Below are 23,182 nucleotides of genomic sequence, written 5' to 3' on the forward strand. Positions count from 1 at the left end.
TAGCTTTTTATGATTTTTATTGTACACCAGTCACATTCTATCAGAGGGCCTCTATATAATTGTGATATCTATCAACCAACCAACCAAGAACTAGCATTAGAGAGGAAAGCCTATTATGATACATGAAAATGTTCTCTCATGTTCATCTGAACTTTTACCTAAAGTCACTTTCTATCCAATAACTGTAACAGGATTGTATACTATATAGCTAAGAGGTATTCAGGACAAACTGCAGACTGGGTTGAGAAATTATATCAACATCTTTATCTTAAAATTGTCCTGTCAAACAACATAAGCTCTATGGCCTTACTGCCACAATCAACGCCAAGAACTATCCATTTTCAACAGTAATGTTTCCGGAGACACTAGTCAAGTTTGAAAACATGGATAATGTTTTTTTTACTTATCTCTGACTCTGTTGGCCTGTCCTATTTTTTGAGAGATTATTCCTCCATATCCATTCTTACATACAGATTCATCTGTAACTCTTGTCTTAAATGCAGTGTTGGGAAGCTTACAGCTGGAGAGATCCTACGCTAATACCATTAACTAAAAAGTATTTGTGCATTTATTTATTTTTCTTATTCATAATCTTCTGGTACAAAAGAAGGAAAAAGTGGTAGATGCTGTGTCCACATAACATGCAATTACTATATCGAACTGAATCCAGTTGCTTAATTTTGCCAGAACACTAAACTATTAGTCATACTGATTTGTACAATGACCCAGATATTAGCCATCCACGTTCTAATCCAACATATTTTAGCCCACCATTGCAAGGTTCGTAAATTTTGTAAGCAAGTTTTATATAAACTCAGCTAATGTTTTTATCCACCATAAAATTTTGTAAAGGATAGAAAAAGCTTTGTGTAGAAGTAGCTTTAATGCATTTGATATTTTCACTTTTCTGTGCAATTTAAAGATGGTTAATTAAAATATAAAAAGGGATCGGGTAATTGGGCAATTAGAGGAAATATCTGCATCCCTCCTTTTGAATTGTTCAGTTTTAACGAGTATAACTACCAATTCAATGGTTTCTATACAGTATATTATTTCTCCCTTGCTGTAAGCCAAAACAATATTCTGGAGAGAGATTATGTTGTAAGAAGTAAAAATATTAAATTGGAGCTCATGGCCATTATATATAAATGAAAGGACTGAATAAAACTCTCAAATTAAGCATTATTTAGCACGGCATAACATTGTAGAATAGAATACAATTATTTGTCTTAGACTATGTGTAAACCAAGTCAAAACCTGTAATTCCAAATCTGATTGCACAACCATGTTTTAAGGAACTTCTGGAAAGATGGTGGAGCCAGCGCCAGCCTCACCTGAGAGGGGAAACAATATCGCTGAAATTCTTCCAGATATAAGTTCTTTGCAGGCAGTCTTCAAAACATTTATTCTGCCAAATACAATGGGATGGGCAGAGGTAGTCTGATAGAGGCGGTTCCTCATTTTACCCATGCCAAGAGGGATTTTAAAGATCAAAAGAAGCATCTTGAATTGGACCTGGAAGCAAACTGGTAATTTGTTCAATTTTGAAATAGATGTTAAAGCCTGTTGAATCCTTGTTGCTCTCTGAACTTGATAGTTTTCTTGCAGATGTTTAATTACCATATTAGGTAACATCATCGTGCTAGAAGGAAGAGGTTTCCTCTTAATTTATATATACAGTAGCTTGCATGTCAATGTTGGTAGGAATGTTCTCAGAGGTTCTTTGATTGGGTTATTGTTTACCGCTAACTTGTTTGCATTGGTAGTTCCGTGATTGGGGTATTGTTTACTTGATTTTGTCCAATGTGTCCAAATTTGGGATGTATAACTTCCAGGGTATTAATACAAAATGTCATAAACATTTCCTGGGCTGAAATTTGGCTATACAAGTTCAACATTGCTATTTTCAAGATATGTCCTTTTCTAGTGAAGGTAGTACATTAGACATTCTATTATTGAAGGGACGCAGTGGCTCAGTTGCTAAGACTCTGAGCTTGTTGATCTGAAATGTTGGCAGTTCGGCAGTTCAAATCCGTAGTGCCGTGTAACGAAGTGAACTCCCGTTACATGTCCCAGCTTCTGCCAACCTGGCAGTTCAAAAGCACGTAAAAATGCAAGTTAAAAAATGGGGACCACCTTTAGTGGGAAGATAACAGCGTTCTATGCTCCTTTGCCGTTTAGTCATGCCGGCCACATGACCATGGAGATGTCTTCGGACAGCGCTGGGTCTTCGGCTTTGAAACGGAGATGACCACTGCCCTCTAGAGTCAGGAACAACTAGCACATATGTGCGAGGGGAACCTTTACCTTTACCCTATTATTGAAAGCACTGAGGAATCTGGTAAGGAAACATCTCTGAAAGGTTAATTCAGTTGGTCACGGGTTATCTAGTATATCCTACCTTTTTTTTCAAGGCAGAGTTCCTTTTCTTTTACTTATTAATTTTCAGCTATGATCCATCTTCCCTTCTTCACAGCTAAATACATCTCAAAAGTGGAACACAAACAGCAAGGTGTAATATTCCAAGCCTGTTATTGCTGAACAGAATGGAACTATCACTTCCCTTGTTTTAATATTTTGATTTTTACATTTTTGTTAGTATCTTAATAAGTTATTTTTAATTTAAAGATTTTTCTATTGGCTTTTCCTGTCATAGTTATAAATTATGTTTTCTAGAATGAATAGCTTCAGAATTAGGAAATAAAGATATTCCTATTTGTTGACCTTACATTGGTTAGTTTGTCTTCATTCTATAAGAGACATGTGAGATATGAATAAAATGACAAGAATCTTCTTTTTGTACTATTTAACAATTCGGTGATAACAACTGATATTGAAGGATAGGAACTTTTGTGCTGAAAACATATCCACGAATAATTTTAATAAGAGAGGAACAAAAGATGTAGAGAAATAAAATGTTTATTGAATTAGTTTTTAGTTTTACACAATGTAATATAGCACATAATGAATTGCATTTAAAAAAATAAAGTTTAGAGGCCAGCAAAGCATCAAGAGTATTCTGCCTGAACAAGGTGAAAATTCTGCATTGCAGTCTGAGAGCTAACCTGTTTATTGAGGAACAGACCAGACGCAAATTAGGTTTATAACAGAAAAATGAAATGGGAAGTTATTTTATGAATTCCTGATCCATTATGAATTCTTAGGAGAAATAATTTTATATTTTATAAAGTGTTATATTTTTACTATATTTTTTTCAAATTCAGAAAAGGACATAAGTTAAGAAGTCCATCAGTATCAGCTTGGCATACAACTGAGCATCAATTTATGTCATTAACAGATTTAAACCCTTTCCCAGAATTGTAAGAGATATTGATGGGGGAGAAAACTAGGTTTAAAATCTGTTACTTCTATACTTCCACAAAACATTTTACAGACTAGATGATACTACCAGTTTCCTGCAAAACAGGAAAACTCTCCACCTTCTCCTTAGTCACTCTTCCCACATCAAGTGTCATTTGCACAATGCGAGTCCAAGATAGAAAAGAGCTATTCTTTTGTAGGAACTCTTGCAAATGTCTTATTGTCATACTGTTAAGAATGATTAACTTAACATATTTCTAATGTTTTTTGTGGTAGATATAGCAATGACAGATTACCATAATAACATTGTACTGATATATGTAGTTACTTTTCTGTGAAAATTGAGCTTTAGTGAAACAGAGACACAAACACAAAACAGGAGTTCCAATATATGGAGAGCATGTGCCTATGAATATATCCTTCAGACACTATTACTTTAGTAATAATGCCCATTTATTATTTTAAAAAATCTATGATACTCCTGTACATCATAAAAGGCAAACTGTTGAACCATATATTTTTTCAATAGAAATGCAACTTAAAAAATATTGTGTCCTAAGACTCTATCTAGCTTTGATGTCTGCCTGTCTTTGAACATCTCCACTGCAATAATTTGAAATATATTTTGTCCATAAAATGATTGGCATGACTAAATAAGAATAAGAAACCACATGCAAACCAGAGTTGTGCATTCAGACCAAAGGAACTAGTAGCTTAATAGCCAGACATCAAGAAATTCTGACATTTGATGCAACATATTATACAAGGTGACTGCTTTCCATGCTGCTCTTACCTCTTCATACAAACTGAAATCTCCAAGCAAGGCATGTAAATAGCTATAAGTGACAGCATTCACAAACAACCAAAGTGACTCATAATTAAGTTGTACAAATCTTATCAGACTAAACAAGCATTTTGAACAAGCATTTTAATTAATATAGTAAACAAGATTATTTGTGCTGATTTAGCAAAATATTTGCAATGAAGGCAATATATACTACTATAAAGATTTCACATGTGTTTAATTTCAGGTAATTGAAATTTTGTCACGGTTATCATTACTAAATAAATAACAATTTCAAGTACCACAGCTATAGCTATATTATATGATTAAAGGGAATACTGAGAGATCTAAGAAAAATAACAGATTGAAAAGGTACAATTTCCAATTAAACAGTTTTAAATTTTGCATACAAATGTGTATAGGCTTGGGGTTAGATTATGTTCTTAAGAAGCATACTTAATTAGTACTTCAGATAATAATTTTGAGGGAGTTTAGACCCTGCAGCTTTGGAATGTCAAAAGATTTCCAGAAGATAAATTGCTTTCTGAAGCAGCTATTACACCTTAAAAAGTGGCTGGTAAAAATAAATATCTTTAAGGCAGGCAAGCGGCATAACTTGATTGTTAATGTCTATGACAGTGTTGCACAAAAACATGTTAATTTGATATTAGGATTGTTACTTCAGCCCACAAGATTAATCCTGCCCCCACCCACTGTACAGCTATATAATAAAAAGAAGTATTAGAAGAGCAAAGATAAGTTAGGAAAATCTGCACACATGCAATTGAAACACTTACCCCAGTATCTCAGACATGAATTAGGTTTCCTGCTAAATTGGAAAACAGTATTGGTCAGTCTGTATTTTTTTTATATTTTAAAAAATGTGCTTCTAAAATTTAAGACATTGCTATTTACCAAACACCATCAATAATAATATTGCCCAATACATGTTTCTCCCACACTGATTTTATCTATTTATCTCATCTTAGTCCTCCCAAAGATAAATCTAGACTAGTTAAAAGAAAAAAATTAATAGATGAGACAAGTAGACCTAGATGAAGTCGACTATTTTAGATCCTTCTCAGAAAATAATTAGATGAAGAAGCCAATTCTTTTTCTGAGTATTCTACTTGCAGATCATTTGATGATTGCCTGCATCTGATCTAGATTTTTGTTAAAATTTCCTCAGACATTATCATCACTGCATCTTTATATTTCTGATGCAAAGCAAAGAGGAGAAATTAAAAGATGTTCTACCTAGCCAAAAATGGTTTCTGGAGTAATTTATTTCAATCATATGAAGAGACAGGATAAATAATGTAAATATATATTCAGGTTTTTAGAAAAGGAAGTAAAAGATAAGTAATAAATGCAATATTACTAAATTCCATAAAAAATTACTTCAGGATATTATGTTACGTTTTTAACACCTTTGAGATGTATACCTATGATGCAGAATAATTTGTAAAATAAAATATTATATTGGATCAACAAGCATACATTAAATATTGCCTAAGTGCTTCATATCAGTTTGCCTGCCTGAACAACTCTATAGCATTCTAAAACCTAAGTTTAGTCCAATTAAAATACATTTCTTTCATCTGGACATATTCTCTATCTTCCATTAAACTATGAGAACTTTAAACAAAATAAGACTCTGCTTACTACCAGACTGGTGCAGAGGACAAAAAGCAGCAAATAATTTATATCATGAATTATCTTGGGTGAGAATAAACTTTATATGCTGCCATATAAATATATAAATATAATTAGGACATGGGTTATTAATGACTAGAACAATTGCTCAGGCAAATTTTCTACTCAAAATTGAAGCGCCTACTGTCCACATAAAGAACGGTGTATCACTTTTTTTGATTGTCAAAGATAGATCAGATGGTAGTTAAACTTGTCCAGATATTGACACCCGAGTTTATAGCTTTAATCTTTCCATGAGGAACTCACAAATACTTATTATGAATTAGAATCTTTTTGGTCATTTAATTCATGTTTTAAGGCCACAATTCTGAACCAATAAAATAAAATTCATTAATGAGAAATCTGTGTGGCAATTAAATAGCAGAATAATCATCACTAAAAATAATAGTGATCTCCTCAAACAACTCAGGACATTTCTATTTTATTATTAGATTTACTATTTAGCAACTTCAAGTGCTTTTAAATAATTACAGTTTTAAAGTATTTATAACCATGGAACATGTTGAAGCTCTTAGAAAGTTTGTGCTTTATTCTTTTTGTAAACTTTACTACTACTGCACACCTCCAAATTTGACAGAAATAAGCAGATTTACAGCAGATTAAAAAGAGGAGATACCTCTGCAAAAGCAGATAAAAATGTTCTTAAGAAAACCATGGTGTTTTCCATCCACACCAGCAATTTAAACCAGAATATTTCACATGAGCTGTATAAATGTTATACAGTGGGATGGGACTATCCAATACACAAACATGAGTCAAATACAAAAATGTAATGAAAAAGCTGTGCTAAATCTTTGTACTACCTGAACACATTCACAAAGTGCAAGAACAATTCTTTTCTTGGAATCATATTTGTGGAGAAACCAACAGGCTCTAAGCATTTTATATGACTGCCTACCTCCATATTTATGGCCAGCATAAACCAAATTTCCACATGGTGCTTGAAATCCAGATCAAATTCAACACCAAGAAAGCTTTGTCTCCAATGCTTAAGCCGTTTGGTGACTATTAGTCCGTGCCAGGCATGACAATTACAGACAGGTATTTCTGATGTCATTTATTTAAGCTAGCATTCTATCTGAGACCTAGGCATTCTCCGTAAACTTAAGGAATGTCGGTGTATCTCCTGCATCTGTCGGATCCGGTCCTTCTGCCACATTAGGTTTTGCGGCATTGGATATTTCTGGGTACCATGTAAGGACCGAAAGGGGATTCTAACGTGACAGGCTGTAGCACGGCAGCGAGGCTGAGGCATAGGAGGGAGTAACAGCCAACGCTTCTTCTCAGCACAGTAGCGGTAGGCCTCTTTTCTGTACTGTTTATCAGTATCATCACTGTTCTTCCATCCACCTATGATGAAGATATCATCTTTGTAATAGCAGATAGCTGCCCCTTCAATGCTAAGAACCTCTGATGGTAAGCTTTCCAGAATATCATCAGATAATTGGTTAGAGATTTTTCTCTTGGTCTCTTCATGGTCTAGAGGATAGCTTCTCGGACAACAAGAAGCGGTGTGGTAAAAATTGGTGTTCCCCACAACCATTTGGAAACAGCAATAGTTGTCAAGGAGTGGCAGAGACTCACAATCTCGCCACTGTCGTGTGTCTGCATCATAGCAAATAATGACAGACCGTAAGCCATCTTCATTATCTCCGTCAACTGGTGTGCGAGCTGCCATGTAAACAAATCTGTTGTCTATTGTAATCACTTTAACATCTCGGAGTATCTTTGGCGCAGACTCTAAGTTGTGCCACTTATCTTGATCAGGGTTGTAGACAGCTACATCTTTAAAACCAGGGATGAAATTCCCATGGCCACCAATGCTGTACAGGTATCCCTTTACCTCAGTAAGTCCAAAAGAATGCTTCCTGGTTATGAGATTTGAAACCTGCTCCCAAACATTTCTACCTGGGTTATACCTTTCCATGGTCTTGGCAAAGCCAGGCTCCATGGAACCTGCCACATAAAGGTAGGATTCGGTTACTACCACAGCATGTCCATCAAGGTGATTGTGTATGTGTGGTAAATTCACCCATCTATCTTCATCAATAAAATACCCCACACATTCACTCAAGTAATCACCTCCCTCAGACACACCACCAATGACCATGATAACATCCATGTTTTGGCCAAAGCGAGGCAGAGATGAGTTGGGGGAGTTAGCTTGTTGGAGTGTACCCATCTGAAAATTCTCACCCTTGAGAGCATGGCTTTCCACTGCTTCCAACACAAGTTTGAGGCATGTTTCATTACTTGATACCAGCTTTTCAGATTTAACATGCCGAGTTAAATAGGTTGGTTTAATTTGTGATAGTCGGAGAAGCTTAAAGAGCTCTTCAAAGTACTTTTCTCTTTCTTCAGGATTTCTCTGGACCCACTTTAAAACCATCTCAAAGAGAATCTCTTCGGCATCCACTGTGATTTCTGAATCTGACAGCCAGTCCCTAATAAGGTGAAATGGCAAAGTATAGAACTCTTCATCTTCGATGACTTTGTAGAAGTTCCTCCTGATCATCTCGGCAGCTTTTAAAGCCAGCTGGTTCAAAGAGTACATATGAGCTAAGCTGTGAATGGCTACGGAGTTGGAGAGACTCAGTTTTTTCTTGAGGAATTCCCCGCAGAACTCTTTTAGACGTATTAGTAAGAACCTGCAAAACAAAAAGGCAATTAAGAAATGCCACCAGAGAATTATTAGAAAGTTAAAAACTTGTACTTTGCTTTCCACTAAGCTGACATTCAAAAATGTCAAGTGCCACTGTCTTTTTTTAAAAAGGTTCCAGGGCTGAAGTTGTCTTTAAGTGTCCAGCAGTCCCCCTTCATGCTATAACTCAAGTAATTCAGAAACTGCACTGGGAAGAAATGTTGCCCTAAGAATGTTCACCCTGGTAAGGGTTCAATTCTGCCATTGGGTGTATTTCTACACTTTGTTAAATTTTAATAACATCTTGATATGCATTATAGCAATGACTTTCCTTGGTGGCCTTCCCTAAGAACTCCCGGGGGGGGGGGTTGGGTTATGACGCCTCCTTCACCCGTCAAAACTCGGGAAAACTTTTCTGCCCAGGTACATCAGACGGTGGGCGGCTGCTTTGTCACCTGACACACTTCGCTCCTCCTTCCCGCCTCACCTGTCGGCCAACTCCAGAACCTCGTGCACGTTGCCAGGACTGACGCGGACGGTCCCCGTGTACATGAAGCTGATGACCGCCTCGATCGTCTCCGGGTCTGGTCCCGCTCCCGAACTCCATTTCCGTAACTCCACCCGCCCCGAGCGGGACTCCGCAAAGTCGCCCAGAAGGAGGGGAGCGAAGTATTCGGTGGCCGCTGCCAGGACTGAGCGGTGCGCCCGGAACTCTCGCGGCGGGGGATCGGAGGAGGCCCCGCCCACTCCCCCCTCCTCCTCCTCCTCATTGCTGTCGCCACTGAAGGCTAGCGTGACGTCACAGAAGAGGCCTAACCGCCGCTGTTCGTTCTGGCGGCAGGCGAGGTCGGAGCAGTGGGCTACGCACGAAAACACCTCCGAGTCAGGCTCTGAGTCTGGCCCCGCCTCGCCCTCCAGCCCAGGGAGGTTGACATCTGCGTCGCCGTGGCCTCCTGCGTCCAAATCGCCGCTACCTCCAGCCGCCGCCATCTTAGCTTCTCCTCAATCGATTCGAACACTTTTCCCGTAGCTACATCCAATTACGTCACTTACAGGATAATAGAGATATGAATACATTATACTTCCGGAAATAAAAATCGCCGCTTGAGACGATAGATAAAAGAATGATAGAGATAAAATTCGCACAAGTTATCTTGTTTGCAAAAACTGTTTCTCTTTATTTTGGATCACTTCCCCAATTATTTGTATGTATTAGTAAGTTCACATTTATTCTTAGTTAGCCGAAATAGAGCGAGGAAATTAATCTCTGACAGATCAATATTTGCAGAAAATCACAAATTAAAAACCAAATGGTCTTCCTGAAAACAAAATAAACTTTTAAAGCCTGTAAAAATACTTTTAAAGGTAATGGAGATAATTGTATTAACTATCTAAAATTAGACTAAGTTGCAACTGAAATTTAATATAATTGTAAAGATAATTAAGTCAAAAATTCTTGATTTAAGAATTTTAATACTGCCACCGTTTCTTGGAATCCCGTCCTGGTATGTCACTTATGTGAAACCAGTAAAAAGTTAATCCTTCTCATTTATAGAATGTGGCTAGTTATCATTATGCTTAAGGCTATATTTACTGAGTCACTAAACCAAACATACAATAGCAGAATTGGAAGGGACCTTGGAGGTGGTCTAATCCAACCCCCTGCCTAGGCAGGAAATCCTAAACTGCTTCAGACAAATGGCTATCCAGCATCTTCTTGAAGACTTCCAGTGTTGGGGCATTCACAACTTCTGGAGGCAAGCTGTTCCACTGATTAATTGTTCTAACTGTCAGGAAGTTTCTCCTCAGTTCTAAATTGCTTCTCTCCTTGATTAGTTTCCACCCATTGCTTCTTGTTCTACCCTCGGGTGCCTTGGGGAATAGTTTGATTCCCTCTTCTTTGTGGCAACCCCTGAGATATTGGAACATTTCTATCATGTCTCCCCTAGACCTTCTTTCTATTAAACTAGACATACCCAGTTCCTGCAACCATTCTTCATATGTTTTAGTCTCCAGTCCCCTAATCACCTTTGTTGCTCTTCTCTGCACTCTTTCTAGAGTCTCCACATCTTTTCTACATCATGGCGACCAGAACTGAATGCAGTATTCCAAGTGTGGCCTTACCAAGGCATTATAAAGTGGTATTAACACTTCACGTGATCTTGATTCTATCCCTCTGTTTATGTAACCTAGAACTGTGTTGGGCTTTTTTGGCAGCTGCTGCATACTGCTGGCTCATATTTAAATGGTTGTCCACTAGGACTCCAAGATCCCTCTCACAGTTACTACTATTGAGCAAGGTACCACCTATACTGTACCTGTGCATTTCGTTTTTCTTGCCAAAATGTAGAACCTTACTCTTCACCATTGAATTTCATTTTATTAGATAGCACCCAATGTTCAAGTTTGTCAAGATCCTTCTTTATCTTAAACCTGTCTTCTGGAGTGTTGGCTATTCCTGCCAGTTTAGTGTCATCTGCAAATTTGATGAGTTCCCCATTTATTACCTCATGCAAATCATTGATGAAGATGTTGAAGAGTACTGGACCTAAAACAGAGCCTTGGGGTACTCCACTGCATACTTCCCTCCATGTAGATGCAGTTCCATTGAGGACTACATGTTGAGTATGGTTAGTCAGCCAGTTACGAATCCATCTGGTGGTGATGCTGTCAGACCCACATTCTTCTACTTTATCTAATAGCAGGTTATGGTCTACCTTATCAAATGCCTTACTGAAGTCCAAGTAAACTATATTGACGGCATTCCTCTGGTCCAGTAATTTTGTCACTTTGTCAAAGAATGCAATAAAATTAGTCTGGCATGATCTGTTTTTAACAAACCCATGTTGGCTTTTGGCTATTACTTTGTTTGCTTCTAGGTGTTCATTAATTCATTGCTTCATTATCTTTTCCAGAATCTTTCCTGGTATTGAGGTCAGGCTGATAGGTCTATAGTTTCCTGGATCTATTTTTTCCCCTTTTTTGAAGTTGGGAGCCACATCAGCTCTTTTCCAGTCTTCTGGCAGTTCCCCGGTGCTCCAGGATCTCTGAAAGATATAGTTCAGTGGTTCTGAGATCTCGTCTGCCAGTTCCTTCAGAACCCTGGGGTGTAATCCATCCGGTCCTGGTGATTTGAACTCATCTAGGGTAGACAGATGCTCACTTACCATTTTCTTCCCTATTTCAACTTGTGTTCCTAATCTGATTTTTGTGGTGCTGCTTTTGATAGGTTGGACTGTTTTATCCCTTTGTGTAAAGACAGATGGAAAAAATGAGTTAAATAGTTCTGCTTTCTCCCTGTTGCTTGTCACCTTCTTGCCACTTTCTCCCAGCAATGGACCAATTGTTTCCTTAACTTTTTTCTTGTTTTTAACATTTTGGAAGCAGCTTTTTTTTGTTATTTTTTACTTTTGTGGCAAGCCTTTCTTCATTGTGAGCCTTAACTTTCCTCACTTCATCTTTACAGGCTCGGGTTATTTGCTGATATTCTGCCTTAGTTATGTCCCCCCCTTTCCACTTTTTATACTTATCTTGTTTCTTACAATTTGTCAGTGTTCTTTTGGGAACTGTTATTTTTCTTCTTCATTGCTATTGTGCTAGACTGGGCTTTTGTAATCTAATTTTTCAAAATTTCCCAAGCTTCTTGAATTGTTTTCCCCTTGAGGATTCTCAACCATGGAATTCTTCCCAAGCTCCAAGTTTATTGAAACTAGCTCTCTTAAAGTCCAAGACTCTAGTTTGACTTTGTTCTACTACTTGTGTTTGCATAATGTTGAATTCCAATATTGCATGGTCACTTGCCCCCAGAATTCCTGTGGCTTCAAAACCTTCTATCATTTCCTGTTAGTGAGAATTAAGTCCAATATGGCTGATCCCCTTGTTCCCTTCTCCACTTCTTGGGAAACAAAGTTGTTTGCTAGGTTTGTTAGGAACCTGTTGGATCTTCCACTTGGTGCAGTTTGTTTCCCAGTTGATGTCAGGGTAGTTAAATCTCCCATTACTATTGTGATGTGCTTCCTACATACCTTAGTTAGCTGACTAGCAAAAAGTTCATCTACTTCCTCTGCTTGGTTGGGTAGCCTGTAGTATAGACGTATGGTAATGTCGTTTCCCCCACAACCTTTAATATTGACCCAACTGCATTCAAGATAGTTCTCATCATTGTTATTTCTGTAAAGATGTAATTATTTCTTATATATAGTGCAACTCCACCTTCTCTTTTATTTGGTCTATTTCTTTTAAATAATTTAAATCCTTCTAGCTGTATGTTCCATTTGTGGGTTTCATCCCACCAAGTTTCTGTAATGGCAACAATATCATATCTGCCTTCATTTACTTGAATTTCTAATACACTCTGTTTATTCCTCATACTCTGTGCATTGGTGTATAGACATTTGAGATTGACCCTGTGTTTACTGTCTACATAACCTGTGTTATGCCTGACTGCCCCCATTTTCTTGCCACTTGTATGATTCATGCACATGGTATGGCACTCACTATTAAATGCTTGGTTTTCCTTGACAGCAGTAATGATAATCCTACCCGCACAAACATCTATGTTACATGCACTGATAACCCTATGAATTTTAGGTTGCTGGGTACAGAAATGTTCTGTATCAATTAATTCTCTGTCCCCGCATATTCAAACAAACCATATTCTAAACAAGTTAAATAGCATAATTAAAAATTAGTCCAATATCCTATCTAATCCACCAACTAGCAAATCAAGTCATGTAAGTTCCAATATGAAAAGGTCAACCTATTTCCCCATGTTGTACCTTGGCAACATTATTATTCAAAGGCAGATATTTTGCTCATGGAGATATATAAAGTAGTTGTTTTTCAAATACTTTTCTAAACATTCTCAGGAATTTATTCCCCATCCCAGTGCCAAAGCTGTTGTACCGTAAGAAGGCATTATTCTTTATCTAGTTTGGTCCTTTCTTGATCAGAGCCATTAATTGGAAGGGACTATTTTAGATCAGGAGTGCAGGAAAGTGAATTAAAGGATCCTGAATTAAAGGATTGGTTCATTTTCTATCTTGCTGCAATCACAAATAACAACATGAACAAAAGACATAGAGAAATAAAACGTTTATTGAATTAGTGTTTAGTGTTACACAATTGTAATACAAGAAACAATTGCATTTTTTAAAAATAAAATTTTGTTTTAGCAGAGCATCTGGATTCTAAAGAGGTCTACTAAACTGGCGTGAAGTTTACATTGCACTCTGGGAACTGACCCATTTATTAAGGAACAGACCCAAGGCAAATTGGGATCACAACAGAAAAATGAAATAAAGTTATTTTATTGTTTCCTAGTCTTTACTGGAAAAAGTTTTATATTTTATAAAGTTTTTTATTTTTTACTATTTTAATCAGATTCAGAGAAGGCCAGAAGCTGCCAACTGAAAACCTGCAACTAATGAGATAGCTTTCAGAAAAGTGATCTATCATTAGGGACAAATATATATACCTCTATTTTATTTTGACATGCTACATGACATGCCAATAAAATAGTAAATTAATGATCCACAAGTCTTAGCTTGGCATATCAACTGAGCATCAACTGAGTACTATTAATAGATTTACAACCCTTGAAAACATACTATCTAATCCCTTGGTAGAACTGCAAAGCTATTGATGGGAGAGAAAATGAGACTTAAAATTTGTTGTTTCTATACTTTCCCAAAACATTACAGAACAGCCACTACTACCAGTTTCTTTCAAATGGGGAACACCTCCTGTTCTTCCCATATGAAGTGTCATTTGCGCAATGTGGGTTCAGGATGAAAGGCGCTTATCGCAATGTCATTCTTTGTGGCAACTATGTAAATTACCTGTCACTTGGTTAAATTGTGACTAACTTAAAATCTTTTTGATACTATATTTTTTGTTGTAGAGATTATGAAAACAACCAATGTATCATATGTTATGAAACTGTACAGATTATAGGTAGTCCTTGATATACAATTACAATTGGGATCATATTTTCCATTATTATGCAAAGCAGTTAAGTGTTTTGGGTTCAATTTTATGACCTCTTTTGCCACAACTGCGTGATTCACTTAACTACAATGATTCACAAGAACGTGAATCATTGTAGTTAAGTAAATCACGCAGTTAAGCAAATCTGGCTTCTCCTATTTGCTTGTAGAAAGCTGGCTGGGAAGAATATATGATAAATGGCAACTACATGATCCTGGAATGCTCCGTGCTAATTACTAAACACCTGAATTTTCATCAGGTAACCATGGGGAAGCTGTGAGTGTTCTAAGTGCGCATACTAGTTGTAAGTCACTTTTTTCAATGCTATTATAATGTTGAACGGTTGCTAACTAACCAAGTAGACTACCGGTACCTTAATAACATTGTATTGATATATCTAACTAGCTTTGTTGTTAAAGGTGCTTTGAACACAAAGCAAGAGATCAAACACTGTATATGAAGAATATGTGCCTATGCAGTAATAATGTGTTTATTATTTTAAAAAAATATACTACAGTAGGATCATAAAATAAAGGCAAACTGTGGAACCATACATTCTGTTAGTAGAACATTAGTAACTTATAAAAGATTATTGTCCCCTAAGTCCTTACGTAGCTTTGAAGACTGTCTGTCCCTGAAGATTTCCACTGCAGTTTCCTTTGGTTGCAGGAAATAATAAAATGTATTTCTAATTATTTTCACTCAGGCAGAAGTCTCATTCATTTAACTCAATGGGCCCCAACATTTTGTGGGCATCCCCCACTAAGCATCTTTTAAATCTTAATGCTCCCCCCCCACACATATAATTATTATTTTACTCAAAGTTAACTCTACTCACAGGAAGAAGCCATTAAATTGGTTTAAACAAGGTTCAAATTGCCCCCATTAAAAATCAAATTGCACCCCTGTAGGGCTTGGGCCCTACATTGGGAACCACTGATTTAACTGAAACTCTCAAATATGCCAAGGAACATAATCTATATCTGTTAATTCCAAATGAAAATATTTTTATAATCTGTTGGGGATTCCCCTTTGCCACAAGGCAGTTTTGTCAAAGTTGTCATGATTTAAGTAAAGTTAAAAGAGATTTTTACATAGAAGCCAGTGTTGTGCATTCAGATTAGGGGAGCAAGTTAATAGTATAATATCCAAATACTACATTAAGAAACTCTTCATATTTCACGCTAAATATTATTCTATGTGATTGCTTTCTATAGTGCTCTTAACATGACATGCAAACTGAAATCCCCAAGAACAGCATGTGAATAGCTGTGACTTCATTCACAAGCAACATCCAAAGTGACTTATGATTTTAAAATACAAAGCTTTCCCAGACTAAATAGCATTTTAAACAAGCATTTTAATTAGTATAATCGATATATTAACTTATTTTTGCTGATTTGGGAAAGATTTGCAATGAATGCCAACTATACTTACTATAAAGTTTTCAAATTGTTTAATAGGGACATGGATATACTGTAAGCTTAATCCATTTTAGTTATGTTTAAAAGGAATACTGAGATATCTAAGAAAAACATCAGACTGAAAAGCTGTAATCCAAAATTTAAAAAAAAAAATCCACACAAATGTGTCCAGGCTTGGAGCTAGGCAATGTTCTTAGGAAGGGTACTTCTTAATTAGTACTTCAGATAATAGTTTTGAGGAAGGGAGTTTAGATCTCTGCACCTTTGGAATGTCAAAAGATTTCCAGAAGATAAATTCTTTCTGAAGCAACTATTACACCTTAAAAAGTGGCTGGTAACAATAAAGTATCTTTAAGGCAGGCAAGCAGCATAACAACTGTTAATGTTTGTCACTCTGTGGTACAAGAACATGTTAGTTTTAATTTGATATCAGGATAATTACTGCAGCCCACAGGTTTACCATGCCCCCACCCACTTACAGCTAAATAAATAATTGATAGTAGTATTAGGATGGCAAAGATAAATTAGGAAAACCTACACATCCATGCAATTGCAACACTTACCGCAGTATCTCAGACATGAATTAGGTTTCCTGCTAAATTGGAAAACAGTATTGGTCAGTCTGTAACATTATTTTCTTTAATTTTTTTTTAATGCTTCTAAATTTTAAGACATAGTTATTTACCAATGAAGCACCATCAATAATAATATTGTCCAATACAGATCTTTTTCATACTGATTTCATCTTCATGTTTCATTTTTGTGCTCCCAGCAATAAATCTGACTTGTTAAAAGAGAAGAAAAAGCAAGAGAGATGAGAATAGATGAAGTGTTTGATATCTTTTTCAGAAAATATGTATAAATGAGGAAGAGGCAAATTGTATATTTGAGCATTCTACTTATACATCATTTGGAGACTTCGTCCACCAGGTCTTGATTTTTCCTGAGACTGTCTTAGATATTGCCATCACTACATCTTTATTTACCACATTTATTACCCATGGCCATAAGGGGAGATGTGGAGGTGCTCTACCTAAGCAAGGATGATTTTGGGACATATATCAGTAATGGAAAAGAATTTATAAAGTAAAATTAAATATTCTCTTGAATCAATAAGATAACGTCAAATATTGCATAAATGCTTTATATAAATGTCTGCGTAAACAACTCTGCAGCATTCAAAAACTTTAGTATTATTTGAACCAATAAAATAAATATTTGTATCATCTGAATATATACTGTATCTTCATAAAACTACCAGAACCTACAGTATAGGATTCTGCATGCTACTAGGCTAGAGGAATGGAGAGAAAGCAGTAAATAATTTACAGTATCTCAATCATTTGAATTATCTGCGTGAGAATAAATGTTATATGCTGCCAAAAGGCAAGACTTGGACAATGTGGATTCAAATCAAGAATATTCAGGCAAATTTTCCAATTGAATAGCCTTACATCCTGTACTGTCGGCACAAAGAATGGTATCACATTAAGACAAATGGATTTGATTGTCAAAGATAGATCAGATGGTATTGAGACTTACTTACCCAGATATCGACACCCAAGTTTATACAACTTTAACTCTGCATAATGAATTCTTAAGTGCTTCAATTATAAATTATATATTTTTTTGGTCTTTTCATTCATTTTTTAAGGCCACAATACTTAACTGAAAAAAAATAATTAATGGGAAACAAGTGGGGCTACTGAAAGGAAGAACAGTAATCACTAAAATTATAGTGAAGTTTTTAAAGGAATTCAGACATATTTCATTACATAATTGTGAATGGTTCAACTAGAAAAATTTATAACTAATATGTTCAAACAATCTCAAGCGCTTTTAGATAAATAAAACTATAAGATACTTATTATCACGGAACATTCTGAAGTTCTTAGAAAGTTTGTGCTTTATTCCTCTTAGCAGAGTTTTTATTTTAGCTATTTTACATCTCCAAATTAGAGAGAAATTCATAACAGAAGAGAAATGCCTCTCCAAAAAAACTTAAGAAAACTTTGAAATGGTCCATTACATACATATCAGCACTTTAGAACAAACTGAAATACTTCACATGACTTGTATAATGCTTAAAGTAAGATGAGATGACTCAAAACAAAAAACAACCCTCATTCAAAAAAATGTAAGAGGGAAAAAAAGGCTGTGCTGAATTTTTAATTTTACCTGAACACATTCAGAGTGCAAGAACAATTATTTTGTTGGATTCTTTATCTGGCTCACATCTATGGAGAAACCAACAGGCTCTAAGCATTTTATATGTCTGCTTACCTTCACATATATGGCTAATATACACCAAATTTCCACGTGGTGCTTGAAATCCAGATCAAATTCAACACCAAGAAAGCGTTGTCTCCAATGCTTAAGCAGTTTGGTGACTATTAGTCCATGCCAGGCATGACAATTACAGACAGGTATTTCTGATATCATTTATTTAAGCTAGCATTCTATCTGAGACCTAGGCATTCTCCGTAAACTTAAGGAATGTCGGTGTATCTCCTGCATCTGCCGGATCCGGTCCTTCTGCCACATTAGGTTTTGCGGCATTGGATATTTCTGGGTACCATGTAAGGACCGAAAGGGGATTCTAACGTGACAGGCTGTAGCACGGCAGCGAGGCTGAGGCATAGGAGGGAGTAACAGCCAACGCTTCTTCTCAGCACAGTAGCGGTAGGCCTCTTTTCTGTACTGTTTATCAGTATCATCAGTGTTCTTCCATCCACCTATGATGAAGATATCGTCTTTGTAATAGCAGATAGCTGCCCCTTCAATGCTAAGAACCTCTGATGGTAAGCTTTCCAGAATATCATCAGATAATTGGTTAGAGATTTTTCTCTTGGCCTCTTCATGGTCTAGAGGATAGCTTCTCGGACAACAAGAAGCGGTGTGGTAAAAGTTGGTGTTCCCCACAACCCTTTGGAAGCAGCAATAATTGTCAAGGAGTGGCAGAGACTCACAATCTCGCCATTGTCGTGTGTCTGCATCATAGCGAATAATGACAGACCTTAAGCCATCTTCATTATCTCCGTCAACTGGTGTGCGAGCTGCCATGTAAACAAATCTGTTGTCTATTGTAATCACTTTAACATCTCGGAGTATCTTTGGCGCAGACTCTAAGTTGTGCCACTTATCATGATCAGGGTTGTAGACAGCTACATCTTTAAAACCAGGGATGAAATTCCCATGGCCACCAATACTGTACAGGTTTCCCTTTACCTCAGCAAGTCCAAAAGAATGCTTCCTGGTTATTAGATTAGAAACCTGCTCCCAAACATTTCTAACTGGGTTATACCTTTCCATGGTCTTGGCAAAGCCAGGCTCCATGGAACCTGCCACATAAAGGTAGGATTCGGTTACTACCACAGCATGTCCATCAAGGTGATTGTGTATGTGTGGTAAATTCACCCATCTATCTTCATCAATAAAATACCCCACACATTCACTCAAGTAATCACCTCCCTCAGACACACCACCAATGACCATGATAACATCCATGTTTTGGCCAAAGCGAGGCAGAGATGAGTTGGGGGAGTTAGCTTGTTGGAGTGTACCCATCTGAAAATTCTCACCCTTGAGAGCATGGCTTTCCACTGCTTCCAACACAAGTTTGAGGCATGTTTCATTGCTTGATACCAGCTTTTCAGATTTAACATGCCGAGTCAAATAGGTTGGTTTAATTTGTGATAGTCGGAGAAGCTTAAAGAGCTCTTCAAAGTACTTTTCTCTTTCTTCAGGATTTCTCTGGACCCACTTTAAAACCATCTCAAAGAGAATCTCTTCGGCATCCACTGTGATTTCTGAATCTGACAGCCAGTCCCTAATAAGGTGAAATGGCAAAGTATAGAACTCTTCATCTTCAATGACTTTGTAGAAGTTCCTCCTGATCATCTCGGCAGCTTTTAAAGCCAGCTGGTTCAAAGAGTACATATGAGCTAAGCTGTGAATGGCTACGGAGTTGGAGAGACTCAGTTTTTTCTTGAGGAATTCCCCGCAGAACTCTTTTAGACGTATTAGTAAGAACCTGCAAAACAAAAAGGGAATTTAGAAATGCCACCAGAGAATTATTAGAAAGTTAAAAAGGAACATGTCAAAGAAACTATGGTCGCCTGGGCGAAAGATTTCGGTTACAATGTGGAATTGGCTAAGTGGGAAAAACTTTGGATACTTAATCAGAAACTAACATTGGCTACGGTGTATAAAGAAAATCTTTATAAGATGTTCTACAGATGGCATCTCCCCCCAGCACGGCTTTCCAAAATGTTCAAAAATCTGGCCCCAAACTGTTGGAAGTGTAAAAAAACACCAGGCACTTTCTATCATATGTGGTGGACGTGCAATGAGGCAAAAAAAATATTGGAAAATGATTCAATCGTGGTTAGAACAAAGGGTGGGAGAACAAATTATGTTTAAACCAGAAACCTTTCTCCTAGGCATAATACCGGAGGGGTTTAAGAAAGATACACTTTATCTAATTATACATATACTAACTGCAGCACGCATAACCTATGCACAGTATTGGAAAAAAGAAAATACACCACCAGAGCTAGATATAATCAGAAAAGTGCTGGCCTGTGCAGAAGCAGATAGGCTCACTCTTGAACTTAAAAATAAAGGGGAATCAGAATATTTTGAGGTATGGAATAGATTTTATGATTGGTATAAGACAAGATAACAAGACGGGAACAAATGTATATATTGTGATTGGATAGAAGGATATACAATGTTGAAACCAGCTGTATATAATGTGAATGTATGGTCACTCCGACTCCGCGGTATTGCATTGTTTTTAAATGTAAAAATAATAAAAAAAACTTTTTTTAAAAAAAGAAAGTTAAAAACTTGTACTTTGCTTTCCACTAAGCTGACATTCAAAAATGTCAAGTGCCACTGTCTTTTTTTAAAAAGGTTCCAGGGCTGAAGTTGTCTTTAAGTGTCCAGCAGTCCCCCTTCATGCTATAACTCAAGTAATTCAGAAACTGCACTGGGAAGAAATGTTGCCCTAAGAATGTTCACCCTGGTAAGGGTTCAATTCTGCCATTGGGTGTATTTCTACACTTTGTTAAATTTTAATAACATCTTGATATGCATTATAGCAATGACCCTCCTTGGTGGCCTTCCCTAAGAACTTCCTGGGGGTGGGGTTGGGTTATGACACCTCCTTCACCCGTCAAAACTCGGGAAAACTTTTCTGCCGAGGTACATCAGACGGTGGGCGGCTGCTTTGTCACCTGACACACTTCGCTCCTCCTTCCCACCTCACCTGTCGGCCAACTCCAGAACCTCGTGCACGTTGCCAGGACTGACGCGGACGGTCCCCGTGTACATGAAGCTGATGATCGCCTCGATCGTCTCCGGGTCTGGTCCCGCTCCCGAACTCCATTTCCGTAACTCCACCCGCCCCGAGCGGGACTCCGCAAAGTCGCCCAGAAGGAGGGGAGCGAAGTATTCGGTGGCCGCTGCCAGGACTGAGCGGTGCGCGCGGAACTCTCGCGGCGGGGGATCGGAGGAGGCCCCGCCCACTCCCCCCTCTTCCTCCTCCTCATTGCTGCCGCCACTGAAGGCTAGCGTGACGTCACAGAAGAGGCCTAACCGCCGCTGTTCGTTCTGGCGGCAGGCGAGGTCGGAGCAGTGGGCCACGCACGAAAACACCTCCGAGTCGGGCTCTGAGTCTGGCCCCGCCTCGCCCTCCAGCCCAGGGAGGTTGACATCTGCGTCGCCGTGGCCTCCTGCGTCCAAATCGCCGCTACCTCCAGCCGCCGCCATCTTAGCTTCTCCTCAATCGATGCGAACACTTTTACGTCACTTACAGGATCATAGATATATATAGATATTATACTTCCGGTAATTAAAAAAAGTCGCCGCTTGCGACGATAGATAAAAGAATATCAGAGGTGATATTCACACAAGTTATCTTGCTTGCAAAAACTGATTCTTCTTTAATTAGGAGCATTTCAGCAATTATTTCCTGAATTAGTGTCGTCAGGATCTATGTATTTTTATGTAGTGCAAATAGCTCGAAATACAAACGTTCCTCCTTAAAGTTAACCTCTTTAGTTTGACAAAAACGTTTGTTTATGTCACTCAGTACCTACTGCAATTTGTTTCATTAAATTTAGGTCATTAAGTAGACCTATCAAAATTTGCCTCTTATACCTAATCATTGATAATCCAATTAGTGGGATTGCAAACCATGATTTATGCAATTTTATGTGAAGATGTGCAATCTACAGCTCTCAAATAAATATCAAATGGTAATTTTTAAACCCAGAAAATATATATAAGGGAATGGAGGGAAAATATAATTGAAATTAAACATAATAGTACAGAAAATTAAATCAAGTGTAATATTCTAATCCCACTATTGCTTTCTTGAACCCGGTCCTTGTATGTGCAGTCAGTAAAAAGTGGATACTTCTGATTTGTTGTTTGTCAGAAACCATGGTAAACTAATTAATGGTTAGTATAAAACAGCATGATTTGGTGCCCTATTGTTTATTGAATAATCACATTGCTGAGTTCAGACTAAATGCAAAACTATAAACTAGAAAGGTAGCACCCACCCCTCTCCTAGATGAATGAAATATTTTGAGAAATATTTTTAAAAGGCAGACCATTATGTTTTCCTGGATGAGAAATGGAGAACGTTGTTTTTTAGAGGCTGGAAGCAGACTCACTCCTAATAGCCCCCACCTTTCTTAATAGCTCTCAGCAGATGTCAGCACTTAAAAGATATAGTTAGCTCTATTTATCATAAGTAAATTTCCTGCAGCAAGGTCAGAACTGAGGGGCAAATAACATGGATTTTGTAATTTATTAACTAACGTAGTTACTTTGTATTTTAATCTCAAATTCTCTCTTTTAAAGTGATGTTCGGATTAGTTTTTAACATTCCTAAACTGATAAACAAGATGGAGACTACCACCAGTTAAGAAAAGTCTGTTAGTACAATTTATGGTCTGGCTTATCTCTTTTGTGAACTCTAAACAACCCTTTTCCTTACAATTATGCCTTTCTGACCTCTTTTTAATGAAGGTGTGTGATATTATGAGATGCAAATACGTAACATGTTTGAGTACATGTAACTGATTTCCTATCCAAAGGGGAGGTTACTTTTATTCTGCCAATCAACTTTCCTCTTGCAATTTCTTTGTTGTGTTAACTATAAAAATAAGAGAAACATGGGGTTCGAGGCTCCCTCTCTTCCTTTTTCATAGAGATGCCCACTTTATCAAGGTATCCTAATTAACTATTTAAATTATCTTTTGACTCAGTTGTTTATTGGAAAGGTAAACTGAG

General features: G+C 37.3%; 2 protein-coding genes across 5 annotated transcripts; both read right to left on the reverse strand.

The window, feature by feature from the left end:
* Nucleotides 1–2,903: 2,903 nt before the first annotated feature.
* On the reverse strand, nucleotides 2,904–9,502 carry LOC309381303 (kelch-like protein 11). Of its 3 annotated transcripts, none has more exons than XR_014173533.1 (3): nucleotides 8,950–9,502; nucleotides 6,720–8,469; nucleotides 2,904–4,931 (listed from the first exon to the last, which is right to left on the reverse strand). XR_014173533.1 is itself a non-coding variant. In XM_081932148.1 (2 exons), exons 1-2 carry the CDS (start codon nucleotides 9,450–9,452, stop codon nucleotides 6,888–6,890), a joined length of 2,085 nt encoding a protein of 694 aa, XP_081788274.1. In that variant the 5' UTR covers nucleotides 9,453–9,502; the 3' UTR covers nucleotides 2,904–6,887. The 3 variants fall into 3 exon arrangements, 1 of the variants encoding a protein (XP_081788274.1); XR_014173534.1 differs by having other exon boundaries at nucleotides 2,904–4,934; XM_081932148.1 differs by having other exon boundaries at nucleotides 2,904–8,469.
* A 4,045-nt stretch (nucleotides 9,503–13,547) lies between these two features.
* On the reverse strand, nucleotides 13,548–21,806 carry LOC309381930 (kelch-like protein 11). Of its 2 annotated transcripts, XR_014173595.1 has the most exons (3): nucleotides 21,147–21,806; nucleotides 16,560–19,907; nucleotides 13,548–16,469 (listed from the first exon to the last, which is right to left on the reverse strand). XR_014173595.1 is itself a non-coding variant. In XM_081933261.1 (2 exons), the coding sequence occupies exons 1-2, from the start codon at nucleotides 21,647–21,649 to the stop codon at nucleotides 18,326–18,328; spliced, it is 2,085 nt and encodes a 694-aa protein (XP_081789387.1). In that variant the 5' UTR covers nucleotides 21,650–21,806; the 3' UTR covers nucleotides 13,548–18,325. The 2 variants fall into 2 exon arrangements, 1 of the variants encoding a protein (XP_081789387.1); XM_081933261.1 differs by having other exon boundaries at nucleotides 13,548–19,907.
* Nucleotides 21,807–23,182: the final 1,376 nt, after the last annotated feature.

Source organism: Natrix helvetica, assembly GCF_964273705.1.
Source record: "Natrix helvetica genome assembly, chromosome: Z".
NCBI classification, from domain to species: Eukaryota; Metazoa; Chordata; class Lepidosauria; order Squamata; family Natricidae; genus Natrix; species Natrix helvetica.

Coding starts and splice junctions, on each gene's coding strand:
- LOC309381303 (XM_081932148.1), bottom strand. CDS start 9,452: ATGGCGGCGGCTGGAGGTAGCGGCGATTTGGACGCAGGAGGCCACGGC. Junction 8,470..8,949: donor GTTCTGGAGTTGGCCGACAG/GTGAGGCGGGAA, acceptor TTTGTTTTGCAG/GTTCTTACTAATACGTCTAA.
- LOC309381930 (XM_081933261.1), bottom strand. CDS start 21,649: ATGGCGGCGGCTGGAGGTAGCGGCGATTTGGACGCAGGAGGCCACGGC. Junction 19,908..21,146: donor GTTCTGGAGTTGGCCGACAG/GTGAGGTGGGAA, acceptor TTTGTTTTGCAG/GTTCTTACTAATACGTCTAA.